The sequence below is a fragment of the Trichoderma atroviride genome, chromosome 6 (genome assembly GCF_020647795.1).
Source record: "Trichoderma atroviride chromosome 6, complete sequence".
NCBI lineage: Eukaryota > Fungi > Ascomycota > Sordariomycetes > Hypocreales > Hypocreaceae > Trichoderma > Trichoderma atroviride.
In genome coordinates this window covers 3899253-3922525 of record NC_089405.1, presented here as the reverse complement: position 1 = coordinate 3922525, position 23273 = coordinate 3899253, and the positions used below count along the sequence as shown (strand labels likewise).

General features: G+C 49.3%; 9 protein-coding genes and 1 non-coding gene across 10 annotated transcripts; 7 read left to right on the top strand and 3 right to left on the bottom strand.

Moving 5' to 3' along the window:
* The first annotated feature begins 23 nt into the window (after nucleotides 1–23).
* On the top strand, nucleotides 24–95 carry TrAtP1_011928. Its single transcript has one exon. It is a non-coding gene; the product is annotated as a tRNA-Asp (tRNA).
* A 503-nt stretch (nucleotides 96–598) lies between these two features.
* TrAtP1_011927 (uncharacterized protein) lies at nucleotides 599–2423 on the top strand. The gene is made up of 4 exons (XM_014083274.2): nucleotides 599–1067; nucleotides 1133–1619; nucleotides 1701–2006; nucleotides 2084–2423. Exons 1-4 carry the CDS (start codon nucleotides 812–814, stop codon nucleotides 2256–2258), a joined length of 1224 nt encoding a protein of 407 aa, XP_013938749.1. The 5' UTR covers nucleotides 599–811; the 3' UTR covers nucleotides 2259–2423.
* A 797-nt stretch (nucleotides 2424–3220) lies between these two features.
* TrAtP1_011926 (uncharacterized protein) lies at nucleotides 3221–5632 on the top strand. The gene is made up of 8 exons (XM_014083414.2): nucleotides 3221–3632; nucleotides 3688–3927; nucleotides 3994–4089; nucleotides 4149–4405; nucleotides 4474–4567; nucleotides 4624–4935; nucleotides 5001–5253; nucleotides 5316–5632. The coding sequence occupies exons 1-8, from the start codon at nucleotides 3353–3355 to the stop codon at nucleotides 5581–5583; spliced, it is 1800 nt and encodes a 599-aa protein (XP_013938889.1). The 5' UTR covers nucleotides 3221–3352; the 3' UTR covers nucleotides 5584–5632.
* Nucleotides 5633–8211: 2579 nt separating this feature from the next.
* Nucleotides 8212–9328, top strand: TrAtP1_011925 (uncharacterized protein; the record flags this gene model as incomplete). Its single annotated transcript, XM_066115311.1, has 4 exons — nucleotides 8212–8375; nucleotides 8473–8745; nucleotides 8802–8942; nucleotides 9010–9328. The coding sequence occupies 4 exons, from the start codon at nucleotides 8212–8214 to the stop codon at nucleotides 9326–9328; spliced, it is 897 nt and encodes a 298-aa protein (XP_065971409.1).
* A 150-nt stretch (nucleotides 9329–9478) lies between these two features.
* On the bottom strand, nucleotides 9479–11861 carry TrAtP1_011924 (uncharacterized protein). The gene is made up of 3 exons (XM_014083359.2): nucleotides 10542–11861; nucleotides 9809–10458; nucleotides 9479–9748 (listed from the first exon to the last, which is right to left on the bottom strand). The coding sequence occupies exons 1-3, from the start codon at nucleotides 11787–11789 to the stop codon at nucleotides 9559–9561; spliced, it is 2088 nt and encodes a 695-aa protein (XP_013938834.2). The 5' UTR covers nucleotides 11790–11861; the 3' UTR covers nucleotides 9479–9558.
* A 1813-nt stretch (nucleotides 11862–13674) lies between these two features.
* TrAtP1_011923 (uncharacterized protein) lies at nucleotides 13675–14673 on the top strand (the record flags this gene model as incomplete). The annotated part of the gene is made up of 2 exons (XM_014084950.2): nucleotides 13675–13707; nucleotides 13795–14673. The coding sequence occupies 2 exons, from the start codon at nucleotides 13675–13677 to the stop codon at nucleotides 14671–14673; spliced, it is 912 nt and encodes a 303-aa protein (XP_013940425.1).
* A 1227-nt stretch (nucleotides 14674–15900) lies between these two features.
* Nucleotides 15901–18755, top strand: TrAtP1_011922 (uncharacterized protein). The gene is made up of 3 exons (XM_014084948.2): nucleotides 15901–16391; nucleotides 16506–17007; nucleotides 17082–18755. Exons 2-3 carry the CDS (start codon nucleotides 16896–16898, stop codon nucleotides 18506–18508), a joined length of 1539 nt encoding a protein of 512 aa, XP_013940423.1. The 5' UTR covers nucleotides 15901–16391; nucleotides 16506–16895; the 3' UTR covers nucleotides 18509–18755.
* A 323-nt stretch (nucleotides 18756–19078) lies between these two features.
* On the top strand, nucleotides 19079–19327 carry TrAtP1_011921 (uncharacterized protein; the record flags this gene model as incomplete). The annotated part of the gene is made up of 2 exons (XM_014084947.1): nucleotides 19079–19253; nucleotides 19311–19327. 2 exons carry the CDS (start codon nucleotides 19079–19081, stop codon nucleotides 19325–19327), a joined length of 192 nt encoding a protein of 63 aa, XP_013940422.1.
* A 631-nt stretch (nucleotides 19328–19958) lies between these two features.
* On the bottom strand, nucleotides 19959–21302 carry TrAtP1_011920 (uncharacterized protein; the record flags this gene model as incomplete). The annotated part of the gene is made up of 1 exon (XM_014084946.2): nucleotides 19959–21302. One exon carries the CDS (start codon nucleotides 21300–21302, stop codon nucleotides 19959–19961), a length of 1344 nt encoding a protein of 447 aa, XP_013940421.2.
* A 1223-nt stretch (nucleotides 21303–22525) lies between these two features.
* On the bottom strand, nucleotides 22526–22741 carry TrAtP1_011919 (uncharacterized protein; the record flags this gene model as incomplete). The annotated part of the gene is made up of 1 exon (XM_066115310.1): nucleotides 22526–22741. The coding sequence occupies one exon, from the start codon at nucleotides 22739–22741 to the stop codon at nucleotides 22526–22528; it is 216 nt and encodes a 71-aa protein (XP_065971408.1).
* Nucleotides 22742–23273: the final 532 nt, after the last annotated feature.

Genomic DNA, 23273 nt, shown 5'->3' with positions numbered 1-23273 from the left:
AACAGCCTATTAAGACTGTTACATCTTCCGTAGTATAGTGGTCAGTATGCAAGCTTGTCACGCTTGAGACCCGGGTTCAATTCCCGGCGGGAGAGATCCGCCAGGCCTCCAAGAGGCTCTTCTTTTTTGGGCAGTTCTTTGGACACCTTTTTTGCCCCAAGCTGCTGCTCCACGCCGCTCGCTACTTTTGCTAGAGAGAAATGCGCCTATAGAAAGTATATGCATCGATCATGCAGGTCATCTCCGCGGCAGTGTTAATATTAAACTGTGGGCCGCTGCAAGAATGGCGAATGAATGTGGAGGCGCCGCGACGGCTCAAGTGCGTATAACGACGGCGATTTATATCTGCGGGGGCGGCCATTGTGCAATTAACGGCCCATAGTAGTAGTTGAAATCTGATAATCAGAGCCAGCTTGATTGGCCCGTCTATACTCCATCATTCTGTGACAAGCAGCGGCTGGAGAAGCTACGCTGGATTGCGAGTCTCTGGCTAGAGATGGCGACATGAGAGCAGCTGATTTCCGGCTTAGGTAACACGTCCAGCATCCTATCAGATGGGCCGGACTCATCCAACATTCATGACGACATGCCGAGTATAAGAGCTTCTTGTATTATTTAGCCGATGGCGGAGTAGTGATTTGTCAAGCGAAACGATCTGCCGATAGAAGCAAGCAAACAAATAAATTCGCTGTCACCGGCGGTTACACACCCGCGTACACCAAACCATCATATCCAGCGTAAACCCCTACACCAAGGCATCCCTGCTATCGGGCTGATTCTCTGTTATCGCAAAAGCCAATCCAACTTCAAGATGGCCGCCGCCGCTGTTCAAATCCCCAGACAGCCGGACATTTCATATGCCCCCGATTACGACAACTATCTCAGCCGCGTGAAACGCCGTCAGGAGAATGAGAAGCTGGCAAATACCCTGCCGGAAGGCTTTCCCACCAAGCTTGAATCCGACCTGGTCTGGGATGGAAGGAATTTGGCCGAGACATATGACTGGAACTACGTCTTGACTGAGAGTGACATTGCTGAGATTGACGAGGCTCTTCGCCACTTCAAATGTGAGCCTCTTACTAGATCAAAAAAGTTTGTTGAACAGAAGCGATGCTAAAACCGCCATTAATAGCACTGAATTTGGGCCTGGGCTACATTACTCAAGAGACCTTCCCCCTGCCAAAGCTGCATGCCACTCTACGAGAAATCTCCAAAGAGGTTCATCTAGGCCATGGCTTCAAGGTCGTCAAGGGCGTACCTGTTGACAATTACAGCCGTGAAGACAACGTGGCAATTTATGCTGGCATTGCCTCTCATATTGCACCTATCCGAGGCCGCCAAGATTACCAATATGATGGAAAGCCAGCCGACGTGGTTCTTGCGCACATCAAAGATCTCAGCCAGGAGATTGATCCTCACAAGATAGGTGCCCCAGCTTACACCACAGACAAGCAAGTTTTCCACACAGATTCTGGAGATGTAATTGCTCTCTTTGCTTTGGGAGAGCCAGAAGAAGGTGGACAGAGCTTTCTCTCCAGCAGCTGGCATGTATACAACGAGCTCGCGGCCAACCGCCCCGATCTTATTCGCACCCTGTCTGAGCCTTGGGCAGTCGATGAGTAAGTAAAGCACGATGCCAACAAGACTTCGCAACAAATAAATCCATGTAGATACTGCTGCTAACTCGGCTGCCCATAAAGATTCGGAAAGCGTGGCAGGACACATACGCTGAGACCGCTTCTATATTTCCAGCCAGCCACCGACGATGCCCCTGAGCGATTGATCATTCAATACGCGCGACGAAGCTTTACAGGATACTGGGGTCTCCCTCGATCGACTGAAATTCCTCCCATTACTGAGGCCCAGGCCGAGGCACTGGACGCCTTGCACTTCACAGCCGAAAAATACCGCGCCTCGCTCGACTTCCACAAGGGTGACATTCAGTTTGCCAATAATTTGAGCATTTTCCATGCTCGCGAGAAATTCCGAGACTCGGCAGACAAGAAGTGAGTGGTTGAGATGGGAGTTGCGAAGTTTTAACGTTTCATATCACGCATCTCTGCTAACAGTGTAATACTTATAGACGCCATCTCATCCGTCTTTGGCTGCGTGACCCCGAGCTGGCGTGGAAGACACCCGAGCCGCTGACTGACAACTGGAACAGAGTTTACAAGGATGTTAAGCCAGAGAATACTGTTTTCCCTCTAGAACCAACAGTCCGCAGCGCCAGTGACGGCAAACCTGGAAAGTATGAGTAGAGGAGAGATGGAGATTCTAGAACTGGTTGTCAGCCCACAATACCCCACGGCGGGCGGGCAGCCCTTTCACTCCCATGTCAAAGATGGTTCCTAAGGATGGATATTTATTACTACATAATATTTCAGCTTTAGATAGCTCCATGCAATCATGTTTAGCCTCTCTAGATCGTCATTCGTAAAGATTAAGCCCATGTCGTCTTGCATCTTCCTAAAATGGCATGAAGTTTATATTCCCAACTAGTACAAGTCTCAGATCGTAGCATCCAGACTAGGTCATCGGTCGATCGTTCCCACAATTTAGTTACACATCCGTTATCAGCCCGCATAATCGTCCACCAACACAGTAAGTCAAGGGTTGTAACAAGATCCTGGTACCACATCACATCACAATTGCGAATATGGCGACATAGTACGCAAATCTCTCAGAAAACGCTGTCCATTGTCGAATTTAGGGTATTTTCGGGCATGGCAGCCAGCCTCCAAAGAAAGCTTCCTATTGTGCCCTCCACGCTGAATGAGCCTATTCCCCCACACATCTCCCTGGTCGTGGAAGTCGTGCGTAGCTAAGAGTCTAGTGTAATGTCAGGCAAGGCACAATAAAGGGCTTGCATGCATGTCCAACATCTCGTGTGTTCGGTAGCACATGCAGGCGAGGGTTCAGCGCAGAGGAGACGTCGAGTCTAGAAGCGAGTTCAGACGCGGCTTAAGCGAAATAGGGTGAGTTGATAGGGACGTCAATTGCGTTATCGGGGCCTTGTATCATCGCCATCAATGGTATCACATCCGCTAGTCATGGATCTGGAGTGCCAAGGTTCTTCGCTACAGCACACAGTGGGTGACGATCACCTGTTTGTAGTAATTTATGGAGTGAGCTGAAAGGAGATGGCACTGCGCAAAAGAAAAACCAACAATGACCCGCGGAGACCCAGCTTAAATTATTGAACTGTTACCCAGCTGTACCATGTCACTTATCAATATATAGCAAGCTCATCGACAAGGCTTTGTAGCCAAATATCTCTTGCTGAAAACATCCTTTGGTAATAGGTATATGCTTCCTAGCTTACGTTCGATTACTTCAGGTACATCTAGACGCAATGCCGTTCTCCTGGCGGCGTCCTTTCCAGAGTAGCGAAGAGTCTCAATCTACGGAAGTAGAAGAGAGAGGGTCGTCATCGGACAGTGATCCATCCGAGCTCGTTGCCGGAGGCACGTATTATGTCGCAGGGAAAGCAGCCAACAATACAGAGGTATCTTATCAAGATGCCGCCGGTGCGCCTGTTGAAGAGTCTTCACCCTTGGGATATAATGTTGGGCCCATGACAATTCTATTTCTGAATGTGAGTAAGATGATCGGCACAGGCATCTTCTCAACTCGTGAGCAAACCTTTCTCTCCACTCTTCCTTGTAGAGGCTAAAAAAATACTGGCAGCCTCAAGCATTCTCTCTGGAACCGGCAGCATTGGTCTAAGTCTGATATGGTGGGCTCTTGGATTTTTAACTTCAACATGCGCGTTTTCTGTCTATCTCGAGTTCACGTCTTACTTTCCGTCGCGGTCTGGAGCCGAGGTGGTTTACCTTGAGCAGGCATTTCCACGGCCACGTTGGCTGATGTCAACGGCATTTGCTTTTCAGACTGTGATTTTGTCGTTTAGCAGCGGAAACTGTTATGGTACGTTGCCAGTTTATTTTTGAGGATTGGGTAGATCAAAATAGCTGACTTTAAATCTACAAATAGTTCTGGCCGAGTACATCTTCAAAATGTCAGATCACAACCCAACCGATTGGCAGTTAAAGGGAGTAGCCGTGGCTGGCTACACTGTCGCAGTCCTTGGTAAGTTTTTGTAAATAATGAAAAGACAAATGCGAAAAGAAGCTTATACAGTACAACAGCTGTGGTCTTGCACAACAAACATGCGTATCACTTTGCCAACGTAGTTGGTTTCATCAAGCTTTCTACACTGCTCTTCATCTCTATCACTGGTTTTGTAGTCCTTGGAGGACATACTCGAATTAAGAACCCGACGGCCAATTTCCACAATTCGTTCGAGGGTAAAGCTACTGCCTATGGAACGACAAACAGTTTATACAAGATTATTTTCTCCTATGCCGGATTCGAAAATTCCTTCAACGTTGCGAATGAAGTCAAGGTATGCTTTAAATCTCATCTCACGGACGGCCATCATTTATTTGTTCTTCTTCTGATGCTTTTTCGTAGAATCCCGTCAAGAAAATTCGACGCAATGGCTTCATTGCCATATGTACCGTTACAGTCCTTTACATTCTGACGGTTGTTGCCTATTATTCGGCCGGTAAGTCATCCAAACTTGATGTGGACATATTCCATCTCTAATTTGAGGCCTTTTAGTTCCGAAGGAAGACATTGTCGGCGGCAAGCTTACTGTTGCCAATCTATTCTTCGTGAATGTTTTTGGAGACAGCAAGGGTATCAGAGCGCTCAACTTTCTGATTGCAATCAGTGCTTTTGGTAATCTAGTAGCAGTGTTGATTGGAAGCTCGAGGGTTATTCGTGAATGCGGTCGACAAGGTGTCCTCCCTTTCACCAATTTCTGGGTCTCGACTTATCCTTTTGGCACCGCTCTTGGACCATACCTGTTCAAATATGTCATTACTCTCATCATGATCTTAGCACCCCCTGCTGGAGATGCCTTCAACTTTGGTACGTGATCAAATAGCTCTATCTTGGCTTGTTCGTTTTCTTGTCAGTGCTAACTCAGCTTGCAGTTACTGACCTTGGTGTTTATCCCGGCTCTTTCTTTGACTTTCTGATGAGTGTTGGTCTTCTTATTGTGAGGCATAAGCGAAAAGCTCTCAATTTGCCAAGACCCGTGTTCAAGGCCTGGGATATCGCTATCTACTTCAGCATTCTCAAGAACCTCTACCTACTCATCATGCCGTGGTACCCTCCTGCAGGAGGAGCAACTGGTGGCGACGTTAGTTTCTGGTACGCTACGTATGTAGTTACCTCTGTTGGCATGTAAGTTGCAATCCAGAATGTAGTAGCAATTTCTCTTAGCTCAAGTGCTAATATTCTTCTAGCCTCGTGGGCTGTGCGGCCTACTTTTGGCTGTGGGTTCACGGCATTCCTCGTCTCCGAGGCTACAAAATCCGCGAAGAAGTGGTTACTCTCGACGATGGCGCGAAGAGTCATAAGCTGGTCAAAGTGCCAAACGCTGAAGTTGAGGAGTGGGATAAGAGGCACGACCATGCTGGACGCATCATCACAGAGGCCGTGGATCCAGTTGACGAGGCACAGAGCAAGATTTTGATAGCAGGAAAGGATGGCACATTGTCCACCACCCAATAAGTCACTCGCTATGTAGAAATAACGACTGGTTTGTCAACTTCAATCTAACAGCGTTTCATCAGCTCCATGATCCTTCAAGGCCACTATTTGCTTCAGAGATAGGTTCCGGGTACCCGGCAGTAAAACTACATGTAGCCGTCACTTGACGAAAATGTGGGCCAAATCTTTCGAGATATCTCGGCTGCACCCGTCCTTGGTATTATCCCACAGATCAGATCTATACTAATATTGAGTCAATCCTTAGATAGCTGGAATCAGAATCTTGAGCTCAGACCAGCATACGTGGCAACGCTGGTGCCCCTTTGCCGCAAATGCACACCGCTTTTGCAGCCAAGATTCTCCCTGCTGCAGGAAGCCAAAATAAAATCCGAGACAATCAAGTCTTGGCACCAGTTGGCCCATGGGCGCGCAAGCCTTTTGCTTGAGTTGGGAGTTATATTCACCTCCTCTTGAGGCTTGGAACTATTGATAGAGGTAATTGCATCTATCAAGTTCCAGAACATTGCACTACCCAACGCAATATTTTGTCAAGACCGCTCACCGTTTTAATAGCCTCCTAAAAGTTGCATTTCAACGTTGAATCCCATCGCTTACAACGTTACCAGGCTCTGTGGCTGTGCTATAGATAGTGGCAAACATTATCTATCTCGAGGATATGCCAAGACTTGCCGCCATCCTAAGTGTGTAAATGACCCCATTGGTCTTTGCTTGCAGCCTAAAACTTGGCAGAGTACTCAACTGACATCCTTTGATCCGCCCAAACAAGTCGCTTAGGTGTTATTCTTGCTCCGCATAGAAGGGGCGGGAGAGTAGAGTTGATCAATACTTTCAGGGATGATAATTCTATTATAACAGAGAAGAGATACAAGGGTTTTTAAATAGGAGTACTCAACCTTGAAAGATGCGGGCGTAACGCGGCTGGACTTGTCTCATTCAGTTCAGGCCTTGCGAAACATGAATCACATGGCCAGGCGGATCATAAGGTATGCATGGCAAATAAGCTTAAAACGTAGATCAGACAAATATAGGTCAGATCTAAATACGACACAGCGAAGAGGAATGGACGCTATCTGCGGGCACGCCTTGGCGCTTATGTTCGGATACCTGGTAACCAATCTCATCTCGGTTCAATCTATGCCAAGGCTGCCGCGCGGTGAATCATTGGCTACATGTACGTTATCTCCCGTGATATTTTCGGATTTGCGTCGAAACCGAGGATATCACTTTGTTTCACATCTCAGCTGAAGGCCGAGAGGCATGTCGGCTGGTCATTTACACATTGCTACTTGGCGCCAATGTTAGCTGAAAAAGCTGAAACGACGTAGATATGAATAGTGCCTCTTATCGCTAGCTCATCCTCCTAACCTGAATACCCATGTAAGAAACGCTTGGCGTGCAAACAACTGCAAACTAAGGAACATTAAATCTAGATTAGATATAGGATATCCAATACTCGGTTACTACATGTTCAACATCTACTACTCCTATATTGAAGCATATACTACTATCCTTGGATCGTGTATTGTCATCTTAACATTCCGCAAAGGATAAAGCTGAAAGTATAGAGGTTTCTAGGACTCGTTGAGATATGCCAATAATGGCAGAATACTTCAACGCTACGGCAGTGAAACATCAGCTGAGAGTGGGACAATCTTCTAGTATTACTAACCGTCACTCTCTCTGGCTTCAGATCGGACAAGAGAAGGAGAGGCGGAGAGGTGGAGAGCGTGTAACTTCAGAAGATGTCAGTGCGTTGACCAGCTGCTTGTCTGACGCTCCGGCTGAATAGCGTTCTTCATCAGCGTTCTAGATGGCTCATAACTTTTCAGTATAGCGAGCATAGCCTAACTAGCCGTTATCACTTCCTTACGAAAGCCCATCTTACCAGCTAAACCGCGGTCTACATGCTCGTAGCTACCTTTGCTTGCTCACTTCACTCTTTCCTCTTGGCTATACGGTCATGGCCGTAAATAGTCAATGCGCAGTTACCTAGGCATATGCGCCTCGCCGAAGATTTGTCTTCTTCTGCCCGATTCTGGCCGCCGGCAGCGCTCGCCACACGGATAAACGCATCCAAAGTGACGAATCAAGTATTCCGAAAACGCCATACGTCGATTCTCGATGCTGTTGCGGGCCTGGAGAAGTTGGGGGCGCGAGCTAAACTCGGATCTCCCGCTGTCACTGCCTTGTAGCGATAAATGATTGGACTCGAATACGCACACTTGTTTGTACCAAGTCTCCTTCTTATCCCCTTTTTGATATACATGATGCTACCATTGCTTGTTGTGGAGGGTCTGTGTGACTAATGACCAACTCCCGATGGCTCTGGCTGAGGAAAAGTGCTGTATGCATGAAGTTGGAAGCGGGCAAATCCCAACCAAGAAGTATATGCAAGGAGGGCAGTGATCAAGGGCAGGATTTATATATAAATGAAGAATGCCAGACTTGATTGCGTCCATGTGTGCATCAGCCAAGTCTTGTTTTGTCAGTGACTAGCACAGCCTCAACACTGGTCAATATAGCTGCTATTATTCACCTACATAGCCCCTTCTTCTACTTTTTTCATCTTTTTATTCTCATTCTCTTAGCCTACTCCCAGGTGCACCATACCTGAGCGGACTTTCAGATATGATGGATGTTATGGTCCAGACGTTCGTGAAGGATGATAAATTGTGCAAGCGATATGCGCAATTTGCATCCGATTTAGATCGATGGCATTTCAGAATCATCTACTGGTTCATGTTTGTGCTGAATCTCATGATTCTATTCGTTGCATCATGGACATATACAAAGTACGTCGTCTCCATTTCTCTCATTGGCTTGCTGAGAGCTCGCGTCAAGATACATGCACAAGACTATATGGAAACTAATATATCGTGCCAACAACAGGGGCCAAGAAGCCATCGAGCTATACAGCCATGACCCACGAAAGCGTTCAAGAAAGCTAGTCAAGTACATGTTGATGTGCCTCGCCTGCGTAATCGTGTCGGCTGGCGTCGTCATCATGGAAGCCTTTGCTCTCCTGGCCCTGCAGTTCTGCGATGGCGAGAATCTGATATCCCTGTACTGGTCCACGTGGACCATGACTCAGGTCGGGTCGCTAATAGCGATGATGGGTATCATTCTCGCCATGGCACACTCATTGAGAAACAGAAGGCACCCGTAAGCTTTCCACTCATAATTAGACGCAGATGCAACATACTGATTTTGATTCCAAGGCCATGGGCCCTTGCTTTAGGAACACCAGTTCTCGTTATCGCCGGGCTGCTGCACCTCCTTCACGACTGCGTAAAGAAGCGAATCAACAAGTTCATGCAAGGCCCTACAAGGAGGAATAGCGTTCTTTCTGTAAGCGAAGTGTAAGAATGCCTGCATGTACCTATCCTTGTTACAGCTTCCACTCGCTAACAGCCGGCGGTGTTTTAGGAACACCATTCAGGGAAACGTTGAAGACGACTTTGAGAATTCGACCTCTGTTCTGGGCGAATTTATTGGATTTACAGTGGATGGTGGCCCCATTGTCCGCTTCAGCGCTCCCATTCCCCTGAATCTCGACTCTGATGGTGGAGCCGAGTTACTAGGATATTTTGATGGCACTCGGCCTGTGATAGCGTACCAGAAAGGATCCATACAGTTTGTGCCTGCGCCATCAAAGGGAAAAGCACCTGAGCAGAATGATCCTCAGCAGCCAGAAGAGGAGAAATGTGAGGACAGGATACAGGTAGTCCTATCGGAGACAGTGTAGGGAGCATGGGGCGATGAGATTATGTACTTCTTGTTAATGCTTTGACACACATATGCATGTACACATGTAAGGGAGGTATTATATAGTGGAATTTCGAAATCATTTTACAGCTCATACCCTTCTTCCACCCAAAGTTTACGTGGCATATGTGCTAGTTGTATTACCAAGCCGTGATTCTAGCGGACAAAGATACTATATGCCCAAGATTCTGGGGTTATTCCACCTAAACGCTAATCTAGCAAACTATTGTAAAATGCATCTGCTGATGGCTCACGGCCTAGGAAGTCGACTAGATTCTGGAAGCCATCTCTACTTCCACCACTTTCAAGTACGCATTTGCGATAACGCTGCACTCTCTCAGTGTCCAGAGTATGGTTCTGGAATTCACTGTAAAATAAATCCGCAGCGTACACCTTGGAGCTGTCAACCAAACGTTAGGCCGTGGTCCGTCATAAATCACCACCATACAGTTTGACTTACTAAAGATAGGCGTAATAGCCAGCAGTATAATCATTTATCATCAGGTGTGGGAATGTAGTGTAGTCATGACCCTGTGCGTAATGCCCATCAAAAACCTCTTGTCCATCAATAAGTCCTATTTCTTTCCGCGATTTGTTCCATAACATCGTAAGATCCACGGATTCCACCTCTTCATCACTACAGAGCTGATGTATGGTCATGTCAAAATAGGCGCGATGAAGCTGATCAAGTTGGGATAGCGGTCCAAATGAGACCCGGCTAGCCTTTATCAGTGCCTCAATAAGCTCGTCTGGCATTTGGAGCTCAGGCTGTATCTTGCCTTTATTTTGTTGCTTCCACAAAGCAAGCATCTCTGGGTTGATGTATGAGTAATGGGAGCTGAGAGACTTGATCTGGGACGGTGTCCAGCACCAATACTCGAGCATCTGGCTTGGCATCTCGCCAAAGTCAACTGGCACGCCTTCTGGCCCGTGGAAATGTGAGTGCTGAGTCTTGGACACCAGGTCGTGAATGCCATGGCCCAGTTCATGAAGCATTGTTACTACCTGAAAATGGCTCAGCAAAGTTGGTTTGCTCGGTGTCGGTTTAGAAAACGCGCACAGTAATGCAGTCGACGGGTAATGGCGTTTTCCATCTATTCGTATAAACCCCTGTAGAGTGGTTAAATTAATCAGGCAATGTTCTGCGTTCTGCCAGCCATATCGCTGCTCCTACTGAGGAAAAATATACTTACAGGTTGTAAATTGAAGCATGATGCCCCTGGATACTTGCCATCTCGGCGAAAGAGGTCAAGATACAAGTAACCAAGGAATCCACCCCCATGAGTTTCATCGTCATGAACTGCAAACATCTGGACATCTGTGTGCCATACCATGCTGTCGGTAGCCTTGATCTCATCGAACAATAGGCCAAACAGTTGGGCCAAAAGATTCAAGAGGGCTGTTGTCGTAGTCTGTAAAGGGAAATATTCCTTGATTCGTGTTCTGTCAATAGATATCCGGGACTTCAACATTCGATTGCGGTAAAAGTCATCATCCCAAAGGAAGAACTCGCCATTCCCATCATTCTTCACATCACTCTTCTTGAAATCTTGCAATATCCGTAATGATGCGACTCCATAGGGTGTCAGCTTAGATCGCAAATCTGCCAGGAACTCATTTACGCGGTCCGGAGTCTTGGCCATCCTTGACTGTAGTTGAAAAGCGGCATAGTTGGCAAATCCCAGCATCTTTGCCATTTCATACCTGAGTCGTACAGCTTCTTGAACGAGGGGTGCATTTCCCTTGCATCTGTTTTGGATAGCAAAGTACAGCTTTTTCCGCGTCTCGCCCTTTTCAGCGGACGAGAGAATGCCCCTGTGCACAGGATTAGACAAATCTATCCGAAGCTTGTTGCTGGAGTTGATTTCAAGCTGCTTGACGATAGATTCAGGAACACCATCCAGCTCAGCCAATGTAAAGAATACTTCATCTGTCTGACAGCCAAGATTCTCGCGGAATTCTGCATGGATCTGGCTGAGACGGCCTTTGATTTCCTTGAACTGTTCTCTGGACACAGTATTCCGTATTCCCAAGCCCGACTGAGCAAATTTGTCATAAACCGTCTCCAAAAACAAGGACGACTCTTTCGTGATTTCCTCGGTATTATGATTATGATATATAGCATCGACAAGTTTAAAAATGTCCTCTCTCATCCAGCATTCAGTATGAAACCTGTCAAAGAGGGTCTGCGCTTTCGCCGACGCTGTGCGGATGTCGGCATTTGCAGAAACGTGTCGATAAAAGCAAAGTACATTGGCCTCGATGGCGAAATCATTCTGCATTTGCGCAAGAGGAAGCATCACCTTGGCAAAGGTTGCTTGCTCTGGTGCGATATTTCGAACCAATTCATCTCTTTGATGCCTTGATTGTCTTACTAACCGCTCGGCATCTGCTGTGATGGAAGCAGGTGTGGCGGAAAAACTGAGGGAGGGCTGAATCATCTTGCCCCCTAAGATGATGTTGATTGACTTTTGAAATGCAAGTAATTGACAAAACTTGATTATACAATGCAACTTGCATGGAAAGAAAGCGCCCTTGGCTCTGACCCCGCGACCTTTACCCCAGCCATTTAACTGTACTACCCCGCTTCGTGCTGCTTTGAGCTACATGTCCTACCTATATTTAGATAAACATGAAGTCGAAGGATACCAGATAGACCGTCCCTAAAGATATGTATTCACTAATCCGCCGTGCCAAAGTGGCATCTAGTGCTCTTCCAGAGATGGTTGCCTTTAAGAGATGAAGTTTACACACACCCATGACCCTGAGATTGATGGTAAACTCTAGTGGCCGTTCCCCTACATCGCAGGAAAACCCGGTATGCAAAGCGCAATATGCCGGAACTAGAGTGCTGCTGCCGTAAAAGTAGGCCCCTACATGATTGAGGCTGGCCGTCCCAAAAGGCGGGGAGAATGTAAGGCACGTATCCTCGGGGGGAATTAAGATCCGCGTCAAGGTAAGGCCAGGCATGATCGGACTCTCCTATATACTTTGTACACTTGGAGTCAGAGTAGAAGTTGGGCTGTATGGCTTCGTTGGTCGAGTAAGCAGCGGTGGAAGCTGTAAGACTGGCAACAGCTGCGAGAAAATAGATTGAGAAATTTTTATTTTAGCGGAAGATTAATGTAATGCTTCGAACTGGATTTTCCAGTAGTTGAAAAGACGTCGTATCCTCTCACTGACTTGTAAGAACTTGCTAACAATTACTTCAGATGTATCACCGAATAGCTTGCGACACCGTTTAGTATCATTTGGCAATGGAAAGAAGGTGACAGGTTTTCTATTTATATATATATCTTGAAGGCATCGTAAGGATTTAGCAGCCCGGACACCGACATACGGAGATCGACTTGGTGTTGTCACTCAATTTAATTGCCCAAGGCCAAAAATAACCCAGGCTACAGGACGTTCCTGTTGATGGTAATGTTTTGAAAAGGAATTTTGGCGGGACTTGGTGGAAGCGGAGGCAATACTGGCTAGAAAAAGGAAGAAAAGTCACGCATATGGCGAAATGGTCTGGCGTTCGAGGTGGGCATAACGAGTGGTTCAATCACAGCCGCCTAGAACATCGCATTACGCCTAGAAACGGTATTTTACTCGCTCAGGTTGAAGTTGGTAGCCTGAGACAGGTAGTTGTGAATGTCAAGCATGATTACTGGGTAAGTAGGGGCATTCAGCAATACAACTGGGCAATTGCTTCAGCAATAAGAGGACAAGAGCTCACCATGCTTGTTCAACGAGAGAAGAAGGATTGTAGTTGAGATTAATAGGCACGTTCCAAATACGAGCAATTATCCGAACTACAGGTAATGTGGACTCGTATCATTGAACATGTCTAAAGCCTCATGCCGTTGATGATTCGTGATAGTGTACTGTATTAACTATAGGTATGTACCTATCGTGCGAGCAGGCTATCGGTTCATCAGAAGTCGGCCAATTAGACTTGGTCTCGTCAATAGTTAAACACACCACCATGAACCAAATAAATACAATTCTCGCGATTGTCTCGTACAAGTGCATCTTTACAAAAGCCTGGGTGCAGCACATCAGATGTGCCATCGACAAGCTGCTCTTAGTGAGGGGCAGGTAAAGAGAGGTAGCATCGACATGTGATATGGCGGGGCCAAATCTCCGGCCAAAGCCGCGCTCCGCGAATCGGCGCTTCTGCTGGAAACTTGCTCGCAACATTTCCATCTCCATGTCCATCTTACAAATCAGCCGCCGAGAGCCATTCGCAAATACGTCCTCCTGGCCACTTTGGCAGCGCTTCTGATGCGCTTTACTGCGCCATCTACGCATTAGATTCAGCAGAGCAGCAGAATCATCATGGGCCTGGAAAAGGTCAAGCACGTTGTGCTGGTGCGTCCAACACCCCGCCAAATGATGACGATTCAGCAGTTCACCGGCAATACTGGCGGCGCATCAATCAACTAACCTGTGTTTTAGGTGCTCTCCGGCAAAGGAGGCGTGGGCAAGTCGTCGGTGACAACGCAGCTGGCCCTGTCTCTGACGCTCGCCGGCCATTCGGTGGGAATCCTCGACGTCGATCTGACCGGCCCGTCCATCCCGCGCATGCTCTCGATCGAAGCGTCCAAGGTCACGCAGGTGCCAGGAGGATGGGCGCCGGTCACTGTCCACGAGGCCGATCCGGAGAATGGGCTGGGCAGCCTGCACGCCATGAGCCTGGGGTTCCTGCTGCCCAAGCGAGGCGACGCCGTGGTCTGGAGAGGCCCGAAAAAGACGGCCATGGTCCGACAGTTCCTCAAGGACGTGCTCTGGGACGAGACGGATTACCTGCTCATCGACACGCCGCCGGGGACCAGCGATGAGCACATTTCGCTGGCCGAGTCGCTACAAAAGGATGCCCGGCCGGGGCAGGTGGCGGGCGCAGTGGTCGTGACGACGCCGCAGGCAGTAGCGACGGCGGACGTGCGCAAGGAGCTCAACTTTTGCGTCAAGACGGGCATCCGCGTGTTGGGAGTGGTGGAGAACATGAGCGGCTTCGTGTGCCCGCACTGCTCGGAGTGCACCGACATCTTTGGGTCCGGGGGCGGACGGTCCATGGCAGAGGAGTTCAAGGTGCCCTTTCTGGGCTCGGTACCGATCGATACACAGTTTATTACGCTCGTGGAAGAGGGCAAGCGGCCGTTTTATCCGGTGGGCACGGTGATGAATGGGCGGGACATTTCAACGGTGCCGTCAGAGCAGCAAGGCAGAGATGATGGGACGCTTGTGGACAAGTACAAGGACTGTTCGCTGTTTCACGTATTCGCCGGCATCACCGCACAGGTTGGTGAAAAGGTTGCCAGGATAGAGAATACATGAATGTGGCGCCTATATCCGTTGGCCAGCCCCTGGTGATGTGTGAGTGCAATATGCAGTGACGGAGCTGCAGCTCGCCGTGAGTCCTGTGAGACATTGACAAAGTCTCCCCGGGGAGAGCGGGCTGCCGCAATGTTTGCTGCCTGCCTACATATAGACTTTACGGGTGCTGCAATAAGCCATGGTAGCACCTCATACATGTAGTCAGCCCTAGAGATGATGCTCGTAGTTGCTATGCCAGATGTGACTTTGCCAACGGAGACTCGAATCGCTACCTGGGTATGCAATGCTCGATGAGATGGCATGACATGCAGCATTTCTATCGTGATATAGCGTCAGCATTCGACCTGCAGCAGCTGCCCCTTGCCTTGGCACTGCTGCGGATAGTAATACGAGCCGGTGAATACAGTAGTACAATGAGTATTACACGTGTTTGTGCAGCTTATCAACCCTTTCTTGCCAGGCGCATCATGTCTGCAATGCAAGGTTTCGTGCACTGGCTCCTCTAGCGCACCGCAGATAAGTCTCAAACTCAATTGCTCGGTTCTAGGTGGTGCAAACACCGACTGTGATGAAAGAGTCGGCCCAGCTTCTCTCCACAAAGTGTCATCTTGCTAGACGGCATCGAAGCCTGGGAGTCTCTCTAGCAAGATTCACAGCTCCAGCCATAACACAGCATATTGGAGATATTCACCTGCATCAGCAATTTCGTCATCCGAAAGCACTTGAGGCGTTGTAGCCTGTTTCTTGATCCGGCCAGCCCCGCCGTCCCGCCCAGCCAAAAATGCTAAAAAGAGTTTGTACACATTACGTATCGTGCCATGTCCCTGGCCATCAATTGTGGGGACCTTGAAGAAAATTCCAGATGGGAGCTGCAGCTGTTATTGAGTGCAGCAGCCGTAATATGAGGATGATTTACAGAGACTTCAGTATCGGCCTGGCAAATCGTGTCTTGTCACGTCTTCTGTCTCACTCGCTCAGCTTACTTATAGTAATACAATATTATGTCGTAGTCAATGTAGGGAGAGAAAGAGACCTTCCACGTCTTGCAGCTCTCGTCTCAGCCATCTTTGCCCATCGACTCCTTGCGTGTTAGTGGGGACCTGCACCCAAAATGTACCTGCCGGTACCTGCGCACACCAGCTGGCCCGGCCCTGTAGCAGCGCGGCCAGGTACTGCAGCGTACCCATCACCGCCCCGATTGGGCTGCGTCGAGCATCACACAAACACAGCACAACCCTCGCAGCCAAAACAAAACCGCAGCGCACAAACAAACAACTGCAAAACTCTGTTGTCGCACTGCTGTCCAATTTTTGCCATCCAGCCTGAGCCATCTCTGAGGCATCCACAGCAGCTTCTCCTCCCGCCGCCGGCCAACGAGCGACACGCCTTATCTCGTCCCCGCGGGGAGATACTGAGAAAAAAAAAAAAAAAAACACTAGGGGAAAATATCGCCCTACTGCTTGCGCCTCCAATTTGCGCCTCTCCTACTCTATCCGCACCGTCACACGACCGCCTGTTTGTCTGGGGAAAGCCTCCTGTAGCTCTTCTCTGCCCATCTTCACTTTGCTGGATATGAGGAGCTAGACGTTCTGCTGTCCGCGAAAGACACTCAACCGGCCGCTTCTTGCAGTGGCCTGCCTGACCCTTCTCTGGTTCTTCCCTTGGCCTTCTATGCGATCAACTGATCTCCTGCGATTCCTCTTCTCGCGACCTTCCAAGTATGTTCTTTGTTTACTTTGCGTCCCAGCTTCTCCATCTTGAGCTGCCCGCAGAGCTCCATCTATAACTCATGGCCATGTGTGCATTGAAGAGCTAACCATCTTCCCATCCAGGCCTCGATAGCACCCCTTCAAGCAACACAGATACTGAATAGCTTCCAAATTACGCCCCGTCTATACCAATCCAACCTCCACTCTCGGTATTCCATAGATATCGGGAAACACAGCTCTCCGCGCAACATTTCGCCACAGAATCGGTTCTTCTACCCTCTCTGTCCCCAGCCTCCTTGACGTCTTTCCACAGACGTTGGGCTTTTCATAATCCCCCATTGCTGCTGGCTTCCGCCAGCGTCGTTGGACTCGCCACATTCCTGTGGGCCTACTCGCTCAAGCAGACGCCGCAAAGTCTGTTTGAGTGGCAGCTAGTGCTCCGCGGACTCGTCGTCAGGGGCATCACTGCGTTTTCTTTATCCCGTCGTGCTTTGGGTTAAGTCATCAGCAAAAATGGCCAATCTCTCAGTCCCCAACAATTACACCTTTTCCCCTTCGTCGGCAACCCACTTGACAATCAACCACGATGTGGCTGCCGAGTTGGACTCCACCTATGCCTTTGAAGGTACGTATCTTCCATCAGCATTCACTTATACCTTTTCTATCCAGGAATATCTTGACTAACACGCACATCATCAGGTCCTGAAAAGCTGCTAGAGGTGTGGTTTGCGCCCAGTGCTTCGGCACTGCCCACTGGTGCCCGGCCCAATGGTCTCAAGGCTGTGGCTGCTGATACTTGGGTGTCCATGCTTGACATGGTCAACTGCAAGATTCTCTCGGTTCTCGAGTCCGAGACTGTGGATGCCTATCTTCTCTCCGAGTCCAGCATGTTCGTCTTCCCCCACAAGCTCATCCTCAAGACTTGCGGCACCACCACCCTTCTCCTGGGACTCCAGCGCATGCTCCACATTGCTGCTGAACATGCAGGCTTCACCTTTGACAACGCTGCGTCTGCCACCGAAATCAAGGCCATCGCCACTCCCTACCGCGTGTTTTACAGTCGCAAGAACTTTCTCTTCCCCGACAAGCAGCATGGCCCTCACCGCAGCTGGAAGCAGGAGGTCAAGTACTTGGACGACATGTTTGACGGCGGCAGTGCCTACATGGTTGGAAAGATGAACGGCGACCACTGGTATCTCTACATCACGACCCCGAACAAATTGTTCACACCTCCTTTGACTCCTGACTCGGAGAGCAACGAGGTGGCTCCCACCAGCTTCTCAATTCCCGCCAGCTTTGGCAAGATGGGATCCGTGGCAAATGCCTCTGACGAGACGCTCGAGATCTTGATGACGGATCTCGACCCGGAGAATGCCAAGCAGTTTTACCTGTCACACGCGAGTGCGGTCGCGTGTGATAAAATGTCCGCCGAGGCCAAAAAGGCTCGCCAGGACGCTGCCGACAGCCTTGGCGGACTCTCGACTCCGCTCGAGGAGGTGGACGTCTTTGCCGATGGCATCGAGTCCGACTTGCACGAGCCGAGCGAGAAGCTCCACGAGATTGAGGCCCTGACCACCGAGGGACACGCCCTGGGCACAGTCGTGACGGAGCAGTGCGGCCTCGCCGACGTGTACCCTACCTCGGTCTATCCCGATGCCCGCATCGACTCGTACCTCTTCAGCCCATGCGGCTTCTCGGCCAACGCCATCATCCCTCCCCCCTCTGCTCAGGACGAGACCCAGGGCGGCAACAACGCCGGGCACTACTTCAGCGTCCACGTCACCCCCGAGACGGGCTTCTCGTTTGCCTCGTTTGAGACAAACGTCCCAGGCGGCCAGAGCGGACGCACCACCGCCGAGATCATCGAGCACGTTGTCGAAATCTTCAAGCCGGGCCGCTTCAGCGTCACCTTGTTCGAGGCCAAGGGCCGTGGCGACAACCCTTACGGCTTGGCCAACCCCGATTCAAAGGGCGCTATGGCGCTGCGAATTGTTGATTCCGTGCGCGGATATCGCCGCATTGATCGCATCGTGCATGATTTCGAGGACTATGATCTTGTTTTCCGCTTTTATGAGCGCGAGGGATGGGCTGGAGACAAAAAGGCCCGTGTTGGCGAGGAGATGTAAGGGATGCCGGTTTGTGTGTTGGATATGGATACAGCTGGATGTTGAAAAGATGTGTTGGATTTGGGCTGGGTCTTGAGGAGATGCTCTCTCAGTTTCATTCTGGACATTCCTTTTTGGGCGAAATTCTCTTCACCCTTCATCTTGGATATATGATTTGAGTTTTGGCACCGTTGGCCAGTGTTTTTTGTAGATTTGCATAGTTTATTGCTTCTTGCTGATGAAAACATATCAACGTCTCATCTTGATGATTTGCAAGTTTTTTATTCTTCTATTGAAAGTGATCGGATTAACCATACGAAGGAATGTAATTCGTCTTGGACTCGAAGTTTGGACGAATTAATCACAATTGGCTGTACTTGTACTAGCGCGCATGCTTATCGATAACGCCAGCGCTCCACTCACCAATTTTTTCCGCCCAGGGCCAAAGGCGCATCACCAAAAACTTCATCCTCGCTCCTCGCCAGACCTGCAAATCCAGTGACCAATTGCCACGCCAATCACATCTCGTGCCCTCATTCTTCCTCTCCCAACTACACACTCACTCCAAATTCTCAACCACAACCGCCCACCATGCATCTGATGTACACCCTCGACGCCAGCGGCAACCGCCTCTACACCCTCAAAAAGGTCGCCCACGGCCAGGTCACCAAGTCGGCGCACCCCGCGCGCTTCTCGCCCGACGACAAGTGGTCTCGCCAGCGTGTTACGCTGAAGCGCAGATTCACCCTGCTCCTGACCCAGCAGAGTGAGTAACAGCCTCGTTCCACCTGGGGTGTCTTGTGTCTAATGCTGTGATTTCCAGAGGCTGAGGCTATGTAAATTTGCGACATTGACATAGCACTGAGGCGATTCGGCAAGCCATCAGCAACTCGCTTGGGAGAGCCCATAATGCGCACATCTTCTTTTGCAATATCAACGACAAACTTCTTAACGGATATCACCAAGAGATGGTCAACGGGCTTTGATGGAAAGAATACGTGAGCGGGTACTGGAAGAGGGCAAACCGCACAACAGACTGCCCCGAGAGATGGTGGCAAGTCTGACAAGGAGCTCTTCGACTGAGCAGGGGAGAGGCAGTTGGAAAAAAAAGATTATCTGGAATTGGAAAAACTTCTTTTTTCTCCATGATTGATTGGGAACCTGAAAGGGAATTTGGCGTTTCTTAGGCGACTGGTAGTGGGAGATTCTATGTTTTCATATTAGCTGTTTACGAGTTTATTTGGGCACATTTGCATCTATGCAAGATTAAAAAAAAGCTCAAGCCTCGTCAAGAGGAACATACAAGCAATTACTGTCCTCTCTACTAAGATGTAACCTGAATCCGCCTTGATAGATCTCGCACCACTGTGACTTTGTAGAATTGCAATTGTTCTTTTCAGTCTATTTTATTCCATTTTCCAAAGGTCATTACTCGTTATATACAATTCCAGCCCAGCCAATTTCCACCGCTTTACCTCTTCCGCCTCGAGTTGACATTCCGTCCAGCTCCAACCTTGATCTTGCCCCCCGCGCCAGACCTGTGGCCCGTCAAAAGCCCCGGCAAGAAATCATCGTCCATGAGATCCTTCTTCCTCTGTCTCCGTTGCTCATCCAGCGCCTTGCTATGCTCCTTTTGATCCTCGGCCAAGATCAAATCCTTACCCCAGTTGTTCTTGCCGCCCACGTGCTTGGGCAGTCTGCCGTTGGCGCTGCCATGAACCGGCTTCGGCACGCTAAACACGTTTCCCCTGGTGTTCCACTGGAAGCCCTGCTTGAGGTGGATCTTGAAGTTTCCGTGTTGGTCCGTCGAGCAGCTTGTCCTGGTGAGGGTGCTTTGGCCGCACTTGGGGCAGAACTGCTTGTCCATGTCCTTTGTGATGTTGAAGCAGCCGTGGCAGCGCAGCACCCACGTCTTGAGATATGTGATGCGGGACAGGGACGGCGTGACGAGGTTGAGGTTGATGCGCAGTGCGACGTTTTGCATGGCGTAATCGGAGGTTAGGATGGCGGCCTGCAGAGTTTTGGGGGGAGCATTGTCGTTGGTGCCGTTGGCGCCAGAGTCTTGGGCTTGTTGCTTCTTGAGGTTCGAGGGGGTGATCCAGCCTTCATCATCTGAGTCTTCTGAAGCCTCTTCGGGCTGTTCTTCAGGCTGTTTTGCCAAAGAGGGCTCGGGAGCGCTCTCGACGGCTTCTGGTGTCGCCTCGCTTTTCTCTTCACTGCTGCCCGAGGCCTCTAGACTCAGACTCTGCACATCATTGCTGAGCTTTGTCTCGGTATCTGGCTGAGGCTGAGACTCTGTTTGGTCTGCGGCTTCTGCGCTCTGTTCAGAATCGGCCTGTTGAGCTTCCTCGACTTGCTCCGGCTTCTCCTTCTCTTCTGTTGACTGTTTAGCCTGCGGCCGTCCGTTGACACTTTTCTGGCCCGGCGCATTCCTCAGTCTCCAATCGCCGCCGTTCCTCTCAATCTCCAGCTCATATCCCAGCGCAAGCACCTCCATATCCGGCTTGCTGAGCACTCCATAGTCGCCAGTCTTCTTCGCAAAGTCGGCAATGAATTTGAGGCTCTCAGGCCTGGGGGATCGTATAGTGACAAATGGCAGCAGTGTCGTTTCGACTCGAGAACGGGTCGTGGCGTCGCGGATTTCGCTGATGATGTTGGGGAGGGTGTAGAGCTTTTCGGCTTTGGAGATGAGCACGCTGGCAGGAGGATCGTTCTTGATCAATGGACCGGTATCGAGGACCAGGCTGTGAATCGGTTTGAAGGCAGCGACAGCCGGAGCCGCTGATGGCTCGGATTGAGCCAGTGGGGTTGCCATGATGGCGTTTTGTATGGTGATTCAGCAAGAGGGTCTGAGTCTGGTGGAGATGGTTTTTTTTAAGTCGCAAAGTATTTTTGAAACTATTGCAATGACAAGCTGCACAAAAGAGCAGAATCTGGGCTGGTATGGCTGAAAAATGGCCTTGGCGATGCCTGGATGTCGCTTTTTTGGAGGGGCAATATCGCTGCACACAAAATTTAGATGCCGATAAGATAAGAATTTTCAGATTGCCAAGCGCCAGTGGAAAGCACGTGCAAGATGAGCCGCTTAGACTCGTCATTGAAGCCTACCCTATACCTCTCGTCTACTTTTACATATTTTCGTATTTTCTTTGCAATCAACCTTGTGCACAATGGGAAAAAGGAATAGATCAATTTACGGCTAAATAGACATCCTTCTCGAACCAACATCTCCAATATCTGGTTAGTGCCGTCTACTTTGCGGGGGTTCGCATCGCGATGCGAGGTTGGAGACATGGGTCAAAGGGCGTGGAATACATGCGTCCAAGGCATCACTGTAACCCTCCAACTTCTGGGGTGTGTGAATTTCTAATGAACCAACGCATGTCCATGGAGTTTGAAATTAGCAAGTGGAAAACAGCAGATATGCAAGCAAGGGAGACTTCACAGGCTTGCTATCCCGATTACACGCATTGATCTTACTACTGGGTACATGCAAGATCGCATGATGATCAGATGATGGGACTGACCTGTATCAGAGCAGTTCCTGTAAGTGTGTCGAGCAGTCGCTTATCTCAAAATCCATGCAGACACGTCGACAGGCCTTGACAATGATCAGCACTTGGCTCGGGATATGCTTCCTGTTTACGGTTTACGGGAGACGTGGCGTGCTGCACTAGATGCATGATTCCATTCCAAAGCTGAGGTGGACGGCTCTGGTCTCGATGCAGCGCTAATCATGCTGGGTGTATCCAATCTAGTTTACTCTTTTTTTGAGATGTTACTGTATGTTTTCCCTCGTCTCTCTTATCTCTGATCTTCTCTGTCCATGGATTAGCTGTTGGTTCTTTGTTGGGAGGATTAAGCCGAGTATAAGCACCACTTGTTGCTAGGTAATGTATAAGACGTCCTTTCACTTATTGAATGATGAGAAGAAATTTCAAATTTCCTTGAGACGAGCCATCTTTAGCTGTGTTGCGTCTATGTACGCATAGTGGTCTATGCGTTGGTTATTGATGTCTGCCTGTTCTAGTGCTGCCATTACATGTCTGCAGCACCGGATATATCGGGCAGCTCCTTTGACGTAGCAAGGATCGACATCACTCGCTGCATTAGCTGGGAACTTTTCATTTGTTCGAGAATGTTTCTGCGCGTTGCTCGCCACTCGGAAGCACCCAGACCACCTGCAGCCTTTGTCCGTGTTGAGTAAGATGTTCGGCAAAAGGATGCATCGACCTCGACTGGTGCAACAGCCATTGTTATGGAGGCCAATGCATGACGTGGAACGACATGTGCTGCGTGCGTGGTATTCTGAAACAAAGTTGCTGCTATTAAGTAATGCCCATGGGGAAGAGAGCGGAGCTCCCTACTCTATCCAAAGGTCGACTCCATAAGCTCTCAACACAACGAATGATGGACGAAGCTATTACGAAACTTTGGATTCGCGTGTAAGCAGCCTCGAGGGTCTTTCTGGGGTTCCCCAACCCCAGAGTATCAATTGAATAATGTGCTGTCATTAGACTCATTACCCCAACTTGACTGGAGCCCTCATTGCGACTCATCCAATGGAAGCAACATAAAGTTGGAGCTGGAGTTTGGCGTCTTTGTGGTGGAGAGGGAAATTGCCTCGTTCCGTCGCTCCTCAGAGGCAATTTAGTATTTTGGCCTCCGCCACAGCATGCTTCCGTCTTTTTTTTTTCTTGCCTCTTAGCTAACACAAGCCCCATGTAGAGGGCGTGGGGAAAATTGCGGTCTACAGCACCATGTTTACGCATCGTTATTACACGTA